The sequence below is a fragment of the Grammomys surdaster genome, unplaced genomic scaffold (genome assembly GCF_004785775.1).
Source record: "Grammomys surdaster isolate TR1022 unplaced genomic scaffold, NIH_TR_1.0 125756, whole genome shotgun sequence".
Taxonomy (NCBI): domain Eukaryota; kingdom Metazoa; phylum Chordata; class Mammalia; order Rodentia; family Muridae; genus Grammomys; species Grammomys surdaster.
This window is the reverse complement of record NW_021620588.1, coordinates 1,065,127-1,086,204: the sequence shown is the minus strand read 5'-3', so window position 1 is coordinate 1,086,204 and position 21,078 is coordinate 1,065,127. Positions and strand designations below refer to the sequence as shown.

The following is a 21,078-nucleotide window of genomic DNA, read 5'->3' as shown; positions in this document are numbered from 1 at the left end:
GTAAAGTTCTCTGGGCTTGGCTTGGATAATTGAGGCAAGGCTCAAACAAGAGCTGATCGTCAGAGCCTCCATCGGAAAGGCCCACAATTCCCTAGTGATGGGTATTAGCTTTCTCTGCAGGAAGTCTTAGGGTGTGTGGGGGGGGGGGTTGAGGGGGGAGCCTACACTATACAGATGAGGAGACTGAGTCTGAGCAAGGACACATGGCTTGCAAATGGTAGTATGTGGAAGGCCAGCCATCAAGGGTCCCCTCCTCTCAAGGACAAGCTGGGCTGGCAGAATAGCTTCTGGTGAGCATAGAACATTAGGACAAATGATAGGCTTTCCCTAAACCTCAGCTCTTGTCTAGAGGGTACTTTTTCTTCCCTCCGTGAAGGGGTAGTCAAGTCACCTAAAACTGGAAGACCTAAGAAGCACACCCAAGTGCAGCATGGCATTTCCTACCTGTGGAGGGTTGGCTGGTCCACCAAAACAGTGTCTACCTGTAGCCTGTGACCGTGTTGTGGGTGGAGAGGGGTGCTGAAATTGAATGAGCTACGTCCTTCAAAGTCAGAACAGCTCATTCCTGTGCAGTAGTGCATGCCTGCCATCCCAGCACTCGGGAGGCAGAGGCAGGCAAAGCTCTGAGCTCCAGTCCAGCCAGGGATACATGGAGAGACCCAGTCTCAAAACCAAACCAACCTCCTCCTGGCCAGGAGTACAGCAGATGCCACCTCCTGACCTGACCACTGTTCACTTGAGCAGAGAGCACAGTCCCTGGTAAACATTCGCTTTCTCATTTTTGGTAAACCAGACCGTGAGGTAGAACTTTTATTATTTTAAGTCCAGAGAGAAGACACCTGCCCAATGCCACACAGCAATCAAGTAGCCTGTCTAGGATTTGATCTTAGTATGTCGGACCGAGGAGCCCAGGGCCTTGGCTGTGCTCAGCACCAAACTCACTCTCTGTATTCTTCCTGTCTTTCCAACTGGGGGTCAGGCACAGTCAACTGTTGAGAGTCGAAGGCACTGCAGGGTCCGAGAGAAGTAAGCGGGCAGGGGTGCCAGAAGTTCACTAGGGGGGTCCTTTGATGTGGTGCCTGGGAGGAGGAGGCGGTGCAGGTGCAGGTGCAAGGGCATCTGGGTCACTTGGGAAGGTCTCAGGTAGAGGTGTCTGAGCAGAGCTTCATCCAGGACCTGGGATGGGAAAGACAGCGACCATCTAAGTTCTAGCCAGAGGAGCACCCAGCTCTCATGAACACAGAGGGACACCTGCAGGACCTCCCTGGTCTGTAACTGTGGTGATTTTCTCTTCTTTTGTGTTTAGTGAAGCCACGTGATTAAGCCTCTGGCCAATGGGACTCAAGAGGTGGTGCATAGACCGGGCCCTCAAAGCCCCAATTCATACAAACCTCCAGTCTCCCCTTCTGGCCAGAAAGTAATATTGGTCCTAAGTGGCTGCCTAGAACCAGGCCCGCTCCTGCTGCACTCCCATTCACTGGACTCAACACGAGGAAGAAATGATACACAAATGCTCAAAAGGATGGTGGAACCTGAGGACCTGTGAGGTCAGCCTCCACCTTCTCCAGCTCATGGATAGAGGGAGGCCTGAACCACACCGCAATCACAGGGACACAGGCAGCCCCAGAGACCAAGCCATCTGCCTCGTAGTCCAAATGTGCATGGTATCTGGAGACACAGTCCCCGAAACCCACAAAGAGCAGGCATACGGGCCAGGGGACCTACCTGACTCTGGGGCTTGGTGGTCTCCGCTGGCCACAGAAAACGCTGGCCCAGAACGGTGCCTACACGAGCAGCATAGGTGTGGTCCCCAAGAATAGGGCAGAGCTGTAGAACCATGTGCACCTGCAGCTGCTTGGGGAAGACTGAAAGGTGGGGGTTGGGAGGCAGTTGCCCTTCCTGGCTGTGCAGTACTGCCCCCATCCCTAGATCGGATGGATCTGAGATGACCTCTGCCTCCAGAGAAGATCATGAGAAGGTAACAATGGCAGCTGGCAACCCACCCAGCCTGGGGGTCCAACATTACAGAACTAAAGCCTCTAGGAATAAGGATATGTGCCAGGTGGCAGACTGTGGGTGTGCACCTAAAACTGCTGCCTCCTGCTGAGCCCACTCGAATACCCTTGGGGTCCACCAGATGCTCCCTGCTGTCATCAAGCAGTGTCTTCCTCAGGGGGCTCATATTCTCCCCCACCCCCCACAGAGCACTGTTCAGACCCACCTGTCAGTGGCTGCAGCTGGACCAGGGCACAGCCACAGCCCGTGGCCATCACACGGAAACGACTAAGGGTCCTTTTGGCACCTTTCTGGATGTCCTTTCGAGATGGGGACGTCACTGGGACTGCCTAGGGTGCCAGTCAAGAATGACTTATCACATACCTAGCCATCCTTGCTGCCAGTTGACTCGGGACAGGGCCTCAGCAACGGCAGCAGCCATTTGCCTGTTAGGAGACAGCAGCGGAACTAGCCACCGCACGTGCACAGCCTAGACTCCTCTGTAAGGCAAAACCGGAAGGGACACCTCTTCCCTGGTGGTCTCTGACTTACAAGATCAATGCCATCCATTCGTTCCAGCTTCAGAACCATGTGGACTGTCCCCTCAGAAGGCTCAGGGATGCCATCAGTGATGGCACTAAGAAAGAGAAAGGAGGTCTCAGAGCAGCCAGATAGGACCTTCCCTCGCCCCGGGAGTGACCCTGCACCTCTCACCAGTAGGTGGCTGTGGGACTCTGGGCTCTCCTTGAGTGGGTAAAAAACTTCTGCAGGCGGCTTGTTGTCTGGGGACAGCTGGAGAGCAGCACAAGCCCAGAGGCCTCCCTGGAAGAAGGGGACAAATCACATAAAGCCTCTTGGTCTCAAAAAAGAGGTCTAGATGGCTGCTGTTGCAGGGGACCAGCATTCTGCAACCACATGGTGGTTCACAACTGTCTGCAATTCTTCTGGTCCCTGAGGGCACCAGACAAGCACTGTGGTGCAGACATACATGCAAGCTAAACACTCTATACACATTAAAAACAAATCTTTTATTTTTAAAGGAGACCTCCCCCCACCCCCAACCACTAAAGGAACTCCAACTAAAGACTGGACAGTAACACCAGGACTAGAGTCCAGACCTGAGAAACAAGTCATAAGACCTTTTCTCTGGTCCTCAGAGAAAGAGCCAAATGCCGTAAGAGTTAGCACTAATGTCCAAGGGTCTACCATGTACCAGGCACTTGAATAAGACTTTGTATACAGTGGGTGACAAATAAACCTCACACTGTCACTTACTTCCCAGGTGCTCGCACAACCTGGAGCTCCTGGTGTTCGATCCCCAGGGCCTGGCTCAGCTGTGGCAGCACAGACAGCAACGTCAGCTCTCCTGGTCTCCCTGAGAGGGAGAGGACAAGTTTCCAGAGCACTATCCGATCATCCCTGCCCCAGCCTGTCCCTCTCTGCCCATGCTCATACCTGTCACAGGCAGACCCTGTGGCTTGTTCAGTGTCACCAGAGGTCCTGAAACAGTTCATAGATGTCAGCTAAAGCAGAGAAGCCTCGGGGGTTATAAACTCCCAATCCCACTTTAAACTGCACTTCCTAATCCGTGCACCTCAGAGCCTTCACACCTGCTGTTCTAGGCTTCCATTCCCATTGGCTCCGACATACCTCAGTATAACCTGTGCCCCTCCTCCAGTCCCTGACTGTTGCGGGTGGAGGGTGGCTCAAACATCAAGCTGGTCCCAAACTCACTATACAACTAAGTCTGATCCTGAACTCCTGATCCTCCTTGCCTCTACCTCCCAAGTTCTGGAATTACAAGTGTGGTCACCACATTCTGAGTCAGCAGTGATTTTTCAGTATTTCTCACATCAGGACGCTGGATCTCGCAAGGCAGGGGCCATATTTATCCCAGTATTGTGAAGCCCCCTCACTGCTACATGAACATACAGTTGTAAAGCACCATGTGGGGGCAGAATGCTGGTCCTCTCTGCAAGAGCAACCATCTAGCCCTCTTTTATGAGACCAAGATCATGCCACTTACAGAGCCCGGCTATAGCCAACCACAAAGGTTTTTTTCTGATAGTAAACTAACTTCTGTTACAGCTGCTCTCGAACACAGGGAGGAGTGGAGATCTACACTTCTCATGATGGTGAGACTAGGAGAAGGAATGTGACTGACTGCTAGCCTGGCTCTTGCAGCTACAGGGGAATTGGAGGTACAGGAGCAGCAGGCTCTCCTCACCTTTCTGATCCACCACAGCTGCCCTCAGGACGTGAGCCAGCTCCTCCAGGCCGAGGTTCTCTGTTCGCAGCAGCCCCGGGAAGGGCTGGTCCTCGACTAGGTCCTTGCGTTTGCTGGAGCGATGAGGTTGAGGCCGACGCCTGAGAAATATGGTAGAAACTGGTACCTCCCTCGCCCACTCTGCCTAGTTCAGCCTCTTCTTACAAAAGCATCAAAACTCTCGGGCTCAGCAGACAGTTGATGTCCACCTGTCCCCAAGACTTAACAGAAGAGGCAGCAAAGGCTCAGAGCGCCAAGGATGTAGTGCCAGGTCACACAACACAGTCAGGCTTAGAACCATGTCCTGACCTGAATTTCGTGCCTGCCCTCCCCTTGTTCTAGTCTCTCCCCTACACGGAAGTGGAGTGTTATAATCACCGGGCCTCGGTGCCGAAGCCTGCATTCCTCTGCGGTGCGCAAGACCCCAGCCCCGGCCGCCAGACCACAGAGACAGAACGCAAAGTTCGCAGGACTCCCATTGCGGGGGACCAAGCGCAGTACGCACGCGTGTCCACGGACCGCTCAACCCCGCCCCTCGTACATCCCCCGTGCGCAGATTGGTCAGGCAGCCTGTCAATCAAAGCAAAGGTTGCTCTGCGGACGGAAGATCCGGGTTTTGCCTCTTTGTGGAAGAAAAAGTGCCATTTAGGGTTCTGGCTTTGGGGAAAACTGAGTCACAAGACGGATTATTTCCTCGAACTAGAGACGTGTCTTAGAATAAAAAGGGGCTAGCTTGTAGATTGTCTTTGGGGAACCTTAATCTGAAAACCTCCCTTGTGAAGCCGAGGGAGAAGAAAGGTGAAGAAGTGCATGCAGGCTTCCGGTCAGTACACCTGCGTGGTAATAGCCTGTGACATAAGGTCCCAAAGCTGTGGCTCAGGTGGTAGAAAGGATGCACAAGGTCTTGGGTTCGATTCCCAGCACCGCATATGTAGGTCACCATGACCAAGATCACAGATAGAGTTGGAGACCAGCCTGGAAGATACACAAGGCCCTTCTATGAAAAGAAAATCAAGGTAGACTGGATGTGGTGGTGCATGCCTGTAACAGAGGCGGGTTAGCTAAGTTCGAGACAAGCCTGGATTACACAAAGAAAACCTGTCTAAAAAAAAAGAAAGAGAAGGAAAAAGAAAAGAAAAGAAAAAAACACCTGGCCAGTATGTCTCAAAAACAACATACATAGGCATAAAATAAAACAAACTGGAGAGGTAGGTCTGCCGCTTCCAGCACCCACAGCCTTGGATTCACACCCTCCTTTAACACCTATCCAAACACACATACATATGTGATAGTTCATAAAATTTAGACCTGGCCTTTAATTCCAGTATCAGTCTACATAAAGTGAGTGTATGACCCTGTCTCCAAAAAAAAAAACAAAACAAAACAAAAACAAAAAAAAAGTAACAACTTTATGCACATAATAAAAACAAACAGTGAAATAGAAATAATAATGACGTAACAAAATAAAAAGCAAGTATCTTTTTTTTTTTAAAGCAGTGGGGCGTGGTGACACACACCTTTAATCCCACAACTTGAGGCAAAAGCAAGAGGACCTGTTGCCAAGCTACTGTCCCCAGACCTGCACAGCACTCAACCCAGGTGTATCCTTCCAAGTTCAGCTGTGAGAAAGTTACCCTTCAAATTCATATTAATGGTATATGAAGACCAATGTAGTTAGTAAGATGAGAATGTGAAGGAGGTGATGACATTAGCTCTCTGGGAAGAAGAGGGGAGAAGAGAACCTCTCCCTCAGTGTGGATCAACTTCCTCCATGTTAGGGTGCACCAAAAAGGCCCCTACATATGCCAAGTGGATGCTGCCTCCATGCTCTCGGACTCTGCAGCCTCTAGAACCACAACCCAGACAAACTCTGTGTGTGTTTTATTTACATGTGTGTGTGTCTGTCTGTCTGTATAAGTGTATGCCACATATATACAGGTGCCCCAAAAGACCAAAAAAGGACATTAAATCCTCCAGCTGGTGCTCTGGGCAGTTGTGAGCTTCCTGTGGCACTGAGAATGGAACTCAGCAGCAAGTGTTCTCAACAACTGAGCCATGTCCCCAGCCCCACAGAGATAAGCATATCAACAACTTTCAGAGTTGTTTGTCTTCTTTCAGTGCTGCTGATGGATCTCAGGCCCCACAGTTGCTAGTCAAGCACTCTATGACAGAGCTGTAGACTGGGTTCAGGTGTTTGGTTATAGCAACAGAAAACAGACAAAGATGGAAGGGGTAATGACGGTGAGGACATGCCAGCCAGCCCTGACTTGTTGGCACTGTGGTGTTGCTTGCCCAGAAATGAACTGAGTCCGCTATCCCAGTCATTCGAGTGTTCAGACCTGAGCGACCATTCACACATCCTCTATGTTGACTAAAGAAATGTAATAAGGAGCCAGGCATTCAGTAGGGGCCACGGACTTGTTCTGGAATGCCTGGGAGATCCTAGTGGCCTGCAGGGGAGATAAGAATAGGATAATGGGCCATGAGGTGTTGACACTTGCCCTTGCATCTATAAAACCTGCTTCTCGCTATGGGAACGGGATGACATGGTCTTTTTATTACTATATAGTGGGAAAATAAGAAACAACTGAGGGAAGAAGATGATTTTCCTGCCCAGCAGTGGATTCCATGGACAGTTGTTTTGCACACCTTCCTGATGTCTGCCTCAAAACCCTACCCTAACCTCCTTCCCCACAGCATGCTGTTGGGCTCTAAAACTACCATTCATCTGCTAACAGGAAGAATAAATTAATTTTGTCTAAATTTGAATTGAGTCTAAGCCTCTGGCTTCTCCAGGTGGATTCAAATCCCACACCATTAGCATATCTTGATTGAGATGAGAATACCTAAGGTACTTAGCACAGGGCATGCCTAGTTATGATTGAGGGGGCTTCCAGGAACGATTGCTTCTCAGAACTCTGACCTAATGAATGGGTGAGCTATTCAGATTTTAGGTGGGCTCTTGGGGGGCGACGGAATTGTGGAAAGTGGGGCCTGCTTAGATAAAGTAGGTAGTTTGTTGTAAGTGGTTCTCCCCAGAGAGTATGTCTTATGTTGGCTCTTTCCTGTTTTGGCTCTATCAACTTCCTGTCTACAATCCTCTGAGCTACTCTGCTACAACCCCCTCACTGAATAGATCAAAGCCTCTATTCACTGAGACAGGATCTTACCGTGCAGCCCTGGCTGGCCTGGAACTCACAGAGAGCCGCCGGCCCCAGCCTCCTGAGTGCTGGGATTAAAGGCGTGCACCACCATACCCATCATCTTTATTTTATTTATGTAGGTCTATGTATGCCACGTGCGTGAAGTGCATCTCCTGGAACTGGAGCTGCAGGAAGTCGTGACCTCACCGATGTGGGTGCTTGGAAGCTCTGTGTGCTGCAGAAGCAGCTAGTGCGCTTAACCATGGAGCATAGCTCGGCCCTTTCTTTATCAGATAGTTTGTCACCACAACAGAGAAGGTAACTGACAAAGAAGAGAAGATGAGCAATTATTTTACTTTTTGGAACTGTTTAATATTTTATTTATGGTGTGTGTGTGTGTACAATGTGTGTACAAGCACACACATGTGGCAGTCATAGGACTTTTTTTTCGAGACAGGGTTTCTCTGTGTAGCCCTGGCTGTCCTGGAACTCACTCTGTAGACCAGGCTAGCCTTGAACTCAGAGATCCACTTGCCTCCACCTCCCAAGTGCTGGGATAAAAGGCACACACCACCACCCCCTGGTTTAGAGGACAACTCTCAATAGTCAGTGCTCTCCTTATACCATGGGTTCTGGGGAACCAAACCCAGGTCATCAGGCTTGGCAGCAAGCACCTTTACCTGATAATCTCTGTAGCCAGATCCTGTATTATTAGTCCTTTTTTTTTTAATTTTTATTTTCTGTTGATGAGTGTTTCGTCTGCATCTATGCAGGCATACCTTATGAGAGCCAGATGAGGGGTCAGATCCCCTGGAACTGGAGTCACAGGTAGTTGTGAGCCTCTGTGTGGGTGCTGGGAATGGAACCCAGTTCTCTGGAAGAACAACCAGTGAGTTTAACCACTGAGCCATTCCTCCAGCCCCCTGTATGAAATCTTAAAAGTTTTTGTTTTTTGTTTTTGTTTTTTTGAGACAGAGTCACACTACATAACCCCAACTGGTCTGGAACATGTTATGTAGTCCAGGCTGGCCTCAAACATGCATCAGTCCTCCTGCCTATTTCCTGGAGATTACTTGCTGGGATTACAGGTATATTCCTTTTTTAAAAAAAAAAGACTCTTTTTTTTTTTTATTCAGAGAAATGAGAAAAACCAAAATCCAAAAAAAAGCTGGGCGGTGGTGGCACATGCCTTTAATCCCAGCACTCTCAGGAGGCAGAGGCAGGGCGGATTTCTGAGTTCGAGGCCAGCCTGGTCTACAGAGTGAGTTCCAGGACAGCCAGGCCTATACAGAGAAACCCTGTCTCGAAAAACAAAAACAAAACAAAACAAAACAAAAAAAAGAAATGAATACATGGTACCTGCTTGTCCTGTGCGTCCTCCTGTAGGGGTGCGCTCTCTCTCTCTCTCTCTCTCTCTCTCTCTCTCTCTCTCTCTCTCTCTCTCTCTCAAATTACTTTATTTATGTTCACTGTAGCTGTCTTCAGACACACCAGAAGAGGGCATTACAGATGGTGGTGAGCCACCATGTGGTTGCTAGGAATTGAACTCAGGACCTCTGGAAGAGCAGTCTGTGCTCTTAACCACTGAGCCATCTTTCCAGCCCTACAGACTATACTTTCAGGGATCATTTCTATAGTTCATTACAGGTATATTCCTAAATCTTTTTTTAACATTATTTATTGGTTGTGCGCTTGTGCATATATAGAAACAAATGGACAACCTATGGGAGTCCATCCCCTCCTCTCACGGTGTGGGTTCTAGGGATCGAGTTCAGGTTGTCTGGCTTGGCAGGAAGCACTTTTATCTGCTATGCCATCTTGTCCCCAAATCCATGATTTTGGGAAGGAATTACTTATTGTTGGGCCTGGGACTATAGCTCAGTGGTGGTAGAGTACTTGTCTAATATGTATGAGATTCCAGACTCAAAAAAAATCATAGATAAAAAAAAAACAGATTAAAAAAACTTTTGAAGACTATGGCTGAGCCTGAGATGGCATACGACATTAATCCTAGAACCTCAGAGGAAGAGGCAGGCAGATGGTCCTGAATTCGAGGCCATCCTGGTGTACAAAGCAGTTCCAGGATAGCCAGGACCAAACAGAAAGAGAGGGGGAGAGAGAGAGAGAGACAGAGAGAGAGAGAGAGAGAGAGAGAGAGAGAGAGAGAGAGAGAGAGAGGATGGGAGAGACAGAGAGAGACAGAGAGAGTATATATGTGTATGTGTATATATACACATATACGTATATGTATATAGTGCGTTCTCTCTCTCTCTCTCTCTCTCTCTCTCTCTCTCTCTCTCACACACACACACACACACACACACACACACCACATCACACATCACAGAAATGCAAGCGGGTCTCCCATCTGGCTTCTCCTGGAGTGTATAACTGCTCTGTCACAGGCCCCTTGGTGTTCCAGGAGCCTTCTTGGGAGGTTTCCTGTGCATCTCAGAAGCAGCTTGAGCAAGGACTGAGGGCAGACTGGGCAACGTGCACAGGTGCAATCCCAGCATGGGGAAGGTGGAGGTGGATGCAGAGGATCAGGAGTGCACAGTCATCCTTAGCTACATAACATCTGAGGCTAGCCTGGGCTACATGAGACTGTCCAACGTGTGTGTGTATATGTGTGTGTGTGTATGGCTCAGCCAGTAAAGATGATTGCTTCCAAGTCTGACAACTTGAGTTTGGTCCCCAGAATTCACCTGGTGGGAGGAGAGAAGCAACTCCCAGAAGCTGTCCTTTGATCTCCACACTCGTCCATGGCATGTGCATGCCAATACATACCAGAAAAAACTACAAAAAAATATTTGGGTTGCTTTGAGTGTTTTTAAACATTTTTATTATATTTATTGTGTGTGTGTGTGTGTGTGTGTGTGAACGGAAGGAGCAGGGCAGAGGCTGGTTCATGGCCCTCTCAGCTACGCAGATCTCTCCTTGTCAATAGTGTCTAGCCTCAGGAAAGGCCATGTCCTCACTTGGGCCAGTGCCTGGCCCTCTGGAGGCCATAGCTCCTTTTCTCTTTGGAGCTCTCCTCCCTGCCCCGTAGCAGGCTGCCCTGTCTTGTTCCCTTCCCACAGCTACCTTCATTCCAGTGGGCTCTGAGCTCCTGGGAGAAAAGGAAGATCCAAACTTTGCCTGGGCTGTGGCGGCTCAGCCAGGAGGCAGCCACAGTTAACTGCTGACCGTGTGCCTGGGACAAACACCAGCTCCCATCAGCCCTCTCTGGCTCAGTTACAACTTTGCAGCAGCTGTGGACCACCAATGGGAAACTGATGCCAACGGGGCCTCCAAAAGGCTCATCCCTAGAGCCAGACTGCCACCGAGCCAGTCTCCAACCACTGCTACAACGGTGGGAGGGTCGAGAGAAAGTACACCTGGCCTGGCCATGGAGCTTTCCTCTTCACACGGGCTACAGGCCTGGGACAGCTGCCAGCAATGGCTTTCCAGACAAGCCTGAGTAACTCGGCCTTTGTCTTAGTGTTTTACAAATCCAAATGGGCTTTACAGGGAAGATTGTGAGGTTAAGTAAGCTTTGGATCTGAGAGCCAGGCTGCAGCAGGCCTAGCCTCTGCTGCTTAAATGAGTTACCTGTCATGAAATAATGAAGGCTTGCTCTGAGGAGACCTGACTGGCCCTCCTCAGAGCTCTCTTACTTGTTTCTGCAGTGCTGGGGTCACTCTGCTGGGTTAGAGACTCACCCTGCGATCCTGAGGGTGGAGATGCTGAGCATGGATGGACTGGAGCTGTGTGCCAGCCGACATAGCAGCGACAAGTCACCCTGTAGATGGAGCGGGACCTTTGAAATGGAATGTGTGAAATGTATCAAAATACAATGATCAGGAATCAAAGAAGGGTTTGATCCACCTGACAGGCAAATTTCATTTGCAAACAAACACATACGTGGATTCCATGGTCTGCTCAAACAGCAAATGCGGCAGACTTCAGAAACCAACTACAGATTCTTATTCTAACATACATACATACATACATACATACATTTCATGCGTGCATCTCACAATGCCAGGCCTTATACTTTTTTTTTTGTTGTTGTTGATTTTTTTTTTTTTTTTTTGGTTTTTCGAGACAGGGTTTCTCTGTGTCCTGGAACTCACTCTGTAGACCAGGCTGGCCTCGAACTCAAGAAATCCACCTGCCTATGCCTCCCAAGTGCTGGGATTAAAGGCGTGCGCCACCACTGCCCGGCTAGACCTTATATATTAAAAAGGAGTCGGGCTGGGGATGTAGCCCAGTTGGTAGAGCCTTTGCCTGGCATGCTGGCAGCCCTGCCTGCAGTCCACAGTGCCAGACGAGTTGGCTATGGCGGTTCACACCTGTAATGTTAGCATTTAGGAGGTAGAGGCAAGAGGATCAGAAGTTGGTCAAGGTCGTTCACTGCAGAACAAGTGTGAAGGCAGGCTGAGCTATGTGAGACTGTATCTAAAAGAACAAACAGGGCCGCAGGTGAGGCTCAGCACATAAGAGCTGTGCAAGTCTGCCAGCCTGAGTTCAATCCCTGGAACGCACAGTAGACAAAGTTGTCTTCTGACTTCCATGCCTGCACCATGGTACTGGCATTCCAGTGCTCACGTGCCTGCACACACACACATACACACACTCACACACACTCACATACACATACAGGCATGCATACCCACACAGGCATGCATACCCACACAGGCATGCACACACACACACACACACACACATACACACAGAGGCACTCACATACACAGGCATGCATACCCACACAGGCATGTACACACACAAAGAGGCACTCATATACACACACAGGCATGCACACACACATACACAGAGGCACTCACATACACACACACAGGCATACACACACACATGTGGGCATGCATACACTCACACACACACACACACACCAATAATGATAGATGCTATCTCCTGCAAATGCTGTCTCCTATACATCTTGCCAACGGGTTCCACACAAAGACCACAGGCCGAGATGAGGTATCAGCATAAATACTTTACTGCAGACTCTAATACCATTCACTCATTAGTGGAAAATGAGAACAAGAGAAGCAGTTGTGTGACTTTCCCTGGAGAACATAAACTATGTCCATTCAGCCCAGGAAGGGCACCAATGACAGGCAAAGTCACGATTCCATCCAAGTCCAGCTTGGTGAACCTATTAGCTTATTGAGTTACTTACAGGAGGGGCCTAGGAGATGCAGAATCATCTGCATGCCCTAAAAGTCCCTCCCTGGCACAGGTAAGGACCCCCAAAATCTGCATCACTGGCATCCTGGCTTTAGTCAACCTCCATCTCTAACATCCTGTAGCATGCCTCAGGATTGTGTGCAGCTGGGGGCTAGGAGGGAGTAATCAAAATCCCAGGTGAGAGGACCCCCGGGGCTCCCCCTCCTTTCCTCCTACTACAGAGTCCTAACCGCTCAGGTACCATAACCATAGACATAGCTGGCGCTGCGGCACGTTGTTTGTTTTTGTTGCCTTGATTGGGGCCAAGGCACCACAGCAATGTCTGCCGCAGGATGAGCATGGGCAGCCAGGACGGGGGAGCACCAGAGAGGGAGTGGCACGGAGGATGGTACATGGGGACACAGGGGCAGACTTTGTGCCTGCCAGGGGCAAGTGTTGGTCCTCTAAGCTATCTGAGACAGAAAGGAAGGAACTGGGCGGGGTCAGGAAGTCCTCCTGTGAGCAGCCCACCCCAGGGCTCCAGCCCTTCCTGCCATTTCCTTGGTGCTGTGCTGTGAGAGGTGAGGCGGGAGAGAAGCTCTCCGGATGCCAGGCTTGTGGGTGCTGCTGGCAGAGCGCAGGGTCCCCAGGCACAGCTGTGGCTGAAGGAGGTCTCCGAGGAGACCCGCTCTTCATTGCAGCATCTTCAGACAGGCAGGGAGGAGGGAAGTCTTGGCCTTGGAAGGCTGTTCTTCCTCAGTGGCGTCCAGGAACTGCTGCATGTAACTGGAGGTGCCAAGCAGCATGTGGCCTGTGGCCTGCATGCTGAAGAGGGTCCAGCGGAGCATCTCCCTGGGAGACAGCAAAGGCGTTCAGATCAGACGTAAAGAATACTCCCGTTCCGTTTCCCCAAATATTTTCTCCATTTTTCTATGCTGGCTTAAAGCAAGTGACTTCAACTTAGCTTTCTTCTTTCCTTCTTTCTTTCTCTTTCTTTCTTTCTTTCTTTCTTTCTTTCTTTCTTTCTTTCTTTCTTTCTTTCTCTCTTTCACTTTCTTGCTCTCTCTCTCTTTCTTTCTTCTTTCCTTCCTTTCTTCCTTTTTCTTTTTCTTTCTTGAAATATAGTCTCACACTGTAGCTAAGGCTAGCTACAAACTCATTATGTAGCCCAGGCTGGCTTTGAACTCACAGTAATCCTCCTGCCTCAGCCTCCTAAGTGCTGTAACAACTATGTGCCATCACATAAACCTAACTTTTTGGGGTTTGTTTTGTTTTTTGATTTGACTTTTTTTGTTTTAAAGGTAAAATTTGGAAATATAGTTTAGTTAGCCTTAGAGTCAATAATCTTCCTGCCTTGGCCTCCTAAGTGCTAGGTTTACAGACATGCCTCACCATACAGGGCTCAAGTTAGCTTTCCCCTTCAGGAAGATCTAAGCATCATGGCAGCGGGATGATGGAAACACTTCCTAGTACAGACAGGAAGTGGGGCCAGGCTCACAGCTCTCCTCCCCCACACAGCCCCACTCCTCCTCATGTGCAAGCTTTTCAGGACCCCGCTTTTCCCTGTGCTTAACGTGAGTTCTCAAAACAAAGCCTTTTCTTTTTCTTTTCTCTTCTTTTTTGAGTCAAGGTTTATCAGTGTAGCCTTGGCTATCCCTCTATAGAACAGGCTGGCCTTGAACCCAAGGCAGGCTTTTTATTTTCTTGTATGTAACTTACTTACTTTCTTTTTTTTTTTTTTTTTTTTTTGTGGTGCTGGAGTTGAAACCCAAGGCTTTACTCAAGGAAAAGCAGCTAATCTGCCACAGAGCTATTTCCTGGGCCCTGTGTATTTTAAACCACTCTGGACTAGGCAAATTAACTTACACAACACATTCTGCCCTCTGTGACGTTATGTCCTAAACGTTGTAGTCTTTCCAGGTCACTTTTCAGAATATGCTAGCCATGAGTCGCCTATGCCGAATATTACCATATAGAAAGACTAGAACATGAACCAGGCAGGGCTGAGCACTAAGTCGGACTGGTTTGTGTGCCTGTTTTTTTGTTTGTTTGTTTGTTTGGTTTTTTTTTTTTTGGTTTTTCGAGACAGGGTTTCTCTGGGTAGCCCTGGCTGTCCTGGAACTCACTCTGTAGACCAGGCTGGCCTCGAACTCAGAAATCCACCTGCCTCTGCCTCCCAAGTGCTGGGATTAAAGGCATGAGCCATCACTGCCCGGTTTGTGTGTCTGTTTTAAAAATGATTTTATCTAAGGACTAGAGATGTAGCCAGTTTAGTAGAGTGCTTGCCTTTCATGCATTAAGCCCTGAGTTTGAACCCAACACCTCAATGACCCAGTGTGGTAATGCAGGGCTATAAACCTAGGGCTCCAACACTACTGAGGTAGAAGCAGGTGGGTCAGAAGTTCAAACTTATCCTTGGCTATCTAGCAAGAGTGAGGCCAGCCTGGGCTACATGGGACCCTGTCTCACGGGCAGGGGGCGGGGGAGCTTTAAACTGCTCTGGTTCTGAGCCCAGCTTCTTGACATGTAAACATGAGTTATGAGTTTGAGATCAGCATGTGGCCTGCTGTATAGAAGATAGGAAGTGTGGGTGAGAGCCGCTGTCTGAACACAAGTTCTTCCACAGCTGTTTCCACGGCGGGGCGAGGGCCACTGGAGGTACCTGGTCTGAAGAGCAATAAGGAAGAGAAAACACAGGAAGAATAAATACTCCTGTCTAGTGTTAAGTTTGTCTTCTCAGGGCCATCAAGAGGGCTCTGTGAGTAAGGTGATGTGGCTGCCAACCACAGAGATCCGAGTTCTACCTCCGGGACCTTCATGGTGGAAAAAGAGGACCGCCCCCCAAAAGCTGACCTCTCAGACATGTGGAAGCTCTGAGCCACTGAGCTCAGATACACACACACACACACACACACACACACACAAATAAATAAATACAATTAATAAAATTAATATTTTTTTTTAGAGAAAAAGAGATTACCTGTCTTATGCCATGGCAGGCATGTACTCATACACATACATATATAGCCATTAAATAAATGTTTTTAAATTTATTTCTATTAACCTTCACTCACTATGTGGGTTTATATTCTTGGTTGGGTTCAAGAAGTGTAGAAATACACTTAAAGCAGCTCACATAAAACATTTTAGGGACTGCAGTGTTGGTTTGATGTTAAAAGCATGAACTGCTACTGCAGAGGATTCAAGTTAGGTTCCCAGCACCCGTGACTCGAGGTTCACAGCCACCAGTAGCACCAGCTCCAGGGCCCCAGACACCTGTGGTCTCGGTATGTGTCTGTATTCTCTCACACACTCTTTTATAGACACATAAACATATCAAAACTAAAATATTTCCTGGGCAGTGGCAGTGCATGCCTTTAATCCTAGCACTCGGGAGGTAGAGACAGGCAGATCCCTGAGTTCAAGCCCAGCCTGGTTTACAGAGTGAGTTTCAGGATATCCGGGGCTATACAGAGAAACCCTGTCTTGAGAAAGAAAAAAAAAGATATAAATACTGAAAATATATATTAGGGCTAGAAGTATAATTTAGTGGGATCATGCTTGTCTGGCATATATAAAACCCTGGGTTTAATCCCCAGCATTGAGGTATACGTGTGTTCATGAATGTATGTGTGTGTCTTTTTGCAGTACTGGGGAACTGGACACAGAGTCTTAGGGACTCGCTCTACCACTGAACTATAGTCTCAGCTTTCTTCTTACTTTCTTATTTTGAAACAACATCTCTCTAAGTTGCCCAGGTTAGCCTTGAACTCACTCTATAGCCTGGGCAAACCTCTAACTTGCTATCCTCCTGACTCACCCTCCTGAGTTGCTGGCATTATAGGCTTGTGCCCCAAGGTCTGACTGACTTTACATATATTTTAATGCAGTGCCTTCGAAGTTATTTCTCAAACTGGAGAACTGGGACTTTGAATATAGCCAGCCAGTCTTTAAAAGGAGTGAAAAGCTGGCATATTCTACAAAGGCGTGAACCTTGGAAACAGAATTCTTGTGGGAAAAGCCAGTCATGAAAAGACAAACACTGTTTGTTCCTGTATCTATGAGGTATCTAGGCTAGAACAACAGAGGAACAGTAGGTAGAATAAAGGTTAGCAAGGTCTCGGGAGAGCATTCAGGACTATTATTTACTGTGCACAGCTTCTGCTGCCTGGTGCCAAGGTTCTGGAAAGGAAGACAAGGCTTGCACAAATGCTCAGTTACTTCATGCTTCTGGGTAAGACACTTAAAGCGGTCACAACAGAAAATTTTAGGATACGCAGATTTTCACAATTTTTTTTTTTTTGAGATGAGTTCTCACTGTGTAGTCCTAGCTGACCTGGAATTTGATTTATAGACCAGGCTAGTCTAAAACTCAAAGAAATTCACTTGACTCTGCCTCCTGAATGCTGGGATTAAAGGTGTGCACTGCACCACTTATCCCTTAGCAGTTTTATTTTAATCACTTTAATACCACTAAGCTGACCACAGATCTACGGTGTCTTTTGTGTGCATCTGAGTGCAGTGCCCAAAGAGGCCGGAAGAGGGCCACAGATCCCCTAGAGCTGCAGAAACGTTGGTTATGAGCTGTTGTGAGCTGGCTGACATGAGTGCTGGGTGCTATCTCTTAATGGCTGAGCCATCTCTCCATTGGTGTTTTGTTTTGTGGTGGTTTGTTTTGGTTTGTTTTGGTTTGTTTTATTTTGTTTTGTTTTGTTTTGTTTTGGTTTGGTTTGGTTTTGAGGCAAAGTCTCTGACCCAGGCTTCCCTTGAACTTCTGATCTTCTACTTTCAAAGTACTGGGATTATAGTTACATTTTCACTTTTAAAAATGATTAGCTGTGGAAATAGCTCAGGATATGAGTGCATGGTTAGTACACGTGAGGCCCTGGGCTCTACCCTCAGCACACACAAGAGAGTTCCTCAGTCAGCTACTATGGAAAAATTACTTTTGCTGGAGTGGGGTGGGGGATGAGGGAGTGGGAGGAATGTACTAGAAAGAAAAAAACTTAAAAAAACCTTAAAACCTTAAAACTGCGTCCCCTCCACACACACCCTAATGCAAATCAAGTCAGTTAGCTCCCTGCATAGAAGAGGCTGTTATTCTTTGTTAGCCCCAGTGTCAACCCAGCCCCTGAGAGAGTTTTGTTTGGGGCAGACAGATTGGGCTTCTTGTTTTAGCATTTCTGCCACCCGGTCCCTGTCTGTCCTAATCCACTCACTTCACGATGCGCTTGGCCCTGTAGCAGTGCAGGTCGTAGGAAAGCGAGTATGTGTCATAGAGGGTTGCTTTCACGTTCAGGCAGCCGATGAAGTCCTGAGGGTTCAGCTTGTACAGGTCGAAGGTTACCCTGGCCACGTCGATCTTCTTTGCTGGCTTCTGGGAAACGGCTATCTGGGTTCTCTTCTTGCGCTGCAAGACAAGCTCATGTAAGCTCGCCTCCGGAACCCCTCCCAAGCTCTCCACATTCACCCCTGCCCCAGGAGGCCGTCACCTGTTCTGATGGGGGCTTCCACTTCTGCCCCTTCTGCAGGACCATGAACACGGTATCTCTTGCTAGGGCTTGGAAGTATTCTTCTGTCTCCACGATCGTGCCGTCTTCCTCCAGTACCAGGGAGAAGGGCTTGTCTTTAAGCTTCAAGATGTCCTGGACCTGGAAAAGGGTTAGTGACATTTCTGCCATCCCTATGGAGCCACCGTGCTGAGGGGCAAAAACTTATGCCAAAGCACCCAGCTGCCCAAGAAAGATCGAGGGAGCTGGGTCTTACTAAGTTGCTTAGGTTGGCTTGGAACTCACCATGTAGCACCGGCAGGTACTGCAATCTGTTTCTCTCTTCCTGCCTCAGCCTCTCATGTAACTTGAATTACAGGCCTGTACTACCAGACAAGTTAAACTCTGATGTTGTTGTTCATTTCGTTTTGCTTTTAAGATTATGTAGCCATGGCTATCCTGGAACTTGCTATGTGGACCAAGTTGGCCTTGAACTCACAAAGATCCAGCTGCCTCTGTCTCTCAAGTGTTTGGAATTAAAGGCTGTGTGCCACCATATCTCACCAGCATTTAACATTTTTATTTTTAATTATGTGTATACAAATGTATATGGGTGGGTTTGTTCGTCTGTATCACATGGCCTGAAGCTAGAGTTACAGGTCACTGTAAGCTGCCCAGTGTGGGTGCTGGGAACTGAACCTGGGTCCCTTACATGAGCAGTGCATGCCCTTAACCACTGAGTACTAACATGTCCGGCCCCAAACTGCACTATTTAAAAGAATACAGTTTGGCCAAGTATGATGGATGGTATCCATACATAATCTCAAAGGCAGAGACAGGGGGATTTCAGCAAGCTCAAGGCTAGTTGGTCTGTCCATGAAGATGAATGCCAACCACTACTGCATAGCAAGACCCTGCTTCTAGAAAAAAAAAAAGGGGGTGAGGGAGTGGAGAAGAAAGAAAGAAAGAGAGAAAATGTTTCCAATTCAATGTTGACTTGAACTCTCCCTCTGGCTGGGTCTAGGGGAATTTAAATACCAATAAACAATCTGTTATTATCATTTTATCCCATTAAAATAGGAATGTCTAGATCTCTTTTGGTATAAATAAAGTAGTGAATTTAAAGTATGAGGCAGAATTGTATATCTGCTTGATAATTAACACATTTTAGAAAACAGTTAATACTAAAAAAGAAAAATTAAAGTTAAAAGAATGATTAAGGGGCTGGAGAGATGGCTCAGTGGTTAAGAGCACTGTCTGCTCTTCCAGAGGTCCTGAGTTCGATTCTCAGCAACCACATGGTGGCGCACAACCATCTGTAATGGGATCCGACAGCATACAGGCGTATATGTAGATAGAGCACCCGTGTATACAATAAAAAAATAAAATCTTTAGGGCTGGAGAGATGGCTCAGTGCTTAAGAGCACTGACTGCTCTGCCAGAGGTCCTGAGTTCAATTCCCAGCAACCACATGGTGGCTCAGAACCATCAGTAATGTGATTCCATGCACTCTTCTAGTGTGTGTCTGAAGATAGCTTACAGTGTATATTCATACAAATAAAAAATAAATAAATCTTTAAAAAAATAAAATCTTAAAAAAAATAGAAGAATGGTTAAGAGACTGAGAAAAATAACACTACACAGAGAAGCCAAACTGTACTATTCCAATGATCAGATTAAATAAAACAAGACAAATTTAAAAAATGGTATATATGCTTGTAAATATCATTCTCTTCTCATCTCCTTTCTTTCTGTGTTTGTGAGGTGAGGAATTGAACTGAGGTTTTCTTTAGGAAAAGTATTCTCCCTACTGAGCTACATCCTCAGGTATCAACTTAAAAATATTTTTTAAAGATTTATTTTCTATGTCACCACATGTATGGATGGGGTGACCTTGGAGGCCAGATGAGGGTGTCAGATCCCCTGAAACTAGGCCATGTCGTGGGTGGGAACTGAACCTGTGTCCTATGAAAGAGCAGCCCTTGCTTTTAACCACTGAGCCATCTCTCTACCCCCAACAACTTACTTGTAGCCAGGTGGTGGTAGCGCACGCCTTTAATCCCAGCACTTGGGAGGCAGAGGCAGAGGCAGGCGGATTTCTGAGTTCAAGGCCAGCCTGGTCTACAGAGTGACTTCCAGGACAGCCAGGACTACACAGAGGAACCCTGTCTCGAAAAAACAAAACAAAACAAAACAAAACAAAACAAAAAAACAACTTACTTGTAATCTTGTTTCTGCCAAAGCTATAGGGCATGAATGGGGGAAACAGGCCATTCAACACTGAGGGGCAGGAAATAAAATAACTGCCTTGCCATCTTTAAAAGCTAGCTAGATGGCTCAGCAGGGAAGGGTGCGTGCAGTGCCAACTTTAACATTTGAGTTCAATGCCTGGAGCCTGGAGCCCACATTGAAAGGAGAGAACTGATCAGTTGCTCTCTGATCTTCACATGTACCCTACGTCACAGGCATGCGCTATTCACGCTTGACCATACACATACGTGCACTAATGGTTTTAAATATAAAACTGTCCAGACTTTATATTTGGGGGACAATTGGCAATGCTGCAGTGAGGTCTCGAGATGAGCTTTGCTGATGTTACATTGCTTCCTCATTTGAGGGCTGCTGAGCATGCAGGAGAATATCATCTTGTATAGACGAGGGAAGTATCCAAAAGTCACGGCAGTGGGTCGGCTATTTATTTTCTAATGATCTAACAGACACTTGGTTTTTTTGAGACAGGGTTTCTCTGTGTAGTCCTGGCTGTCCTGGATCTCACTCTGTAGACCAGGCTGGCCTCGAACTCAGAAATCCACCTGCCTCTGCCTCCCAAGTGCTGGGATCAAAGGCGTGCGCCACCACCACCCATCTACTTTGTATGCTTCTTACAGATTTTGTTAGTTTGATTTGCTTCATATTAGTTTTAAAAAATCCTTCACAGCTCATTCTCTCTGTCTTTGTCTCTCTCTGTGGTGTGTGTGTGTGTGTGTGTGTGTGTGTGTGTGTGTGTGTGTGTGTG

General features: G+C 47.7%; 2 protein-coding genes across 2 annotated transcripts in view; both read right to left on the bottom strand.

The window, feature by feature from the left end:
* Positions 1-778: 778 nt before the first annotated feature.
* Positions 779-4,756, bottom strand: Rpusd3 (RNA pseudouridine synthase D3). The gene is made up of 9 exons (XM_028788662.1): positions 4,640-4,756; positions 4,223-4,362; positions 3,451-3,495; positions 3,271-3,370; positions 2,710-2,817; positions 2,548-2,632; positions 2,222-2,345; positions 1,726-1,865; positions 779-1,176 (listed from the first exon to the last, which is right to left on the bottom strand). Exons 1-9 carry the CDS (start codon positions 4,738-4,740, stop codon positions 976-978), a joined length of 1,044 nt encoding a protein of 347 aa, XP_028644495.1. The 5' UTR covers positions 4,741-4,756; the 3' UTR covers positions 779-975.
* A 7,624-nt stretch (positions 4,757-12,380) lies between these two features.
* Positions 12,381-21,078, bottom strand: part of Cidec (cell death inducing DFFA like effector c) — a 12,901-nt gene continuing 4,203 nt past the window's right edge. The window contains exons 4-6 of the mRNA XM_028788681.1: positions 18,066-18,224; positions 17,793-17,983; positions 12,381-13,425 (exon numbers count right to left, since the gene is read on the bottom strand). Of these exons, the coding sequence (XP_028644514.1) occupies positions 13,266-13,425; positions 17,793-17,983; positions 18,066-18,224 (510 nt within the window). The 3' untranslated portion in view covers positions 12,381-13,265. The remainder of the gene's footprint in view (positions 13,426-17,792; positions 17,984-18,065; positions 18,225-21,078) is intronic.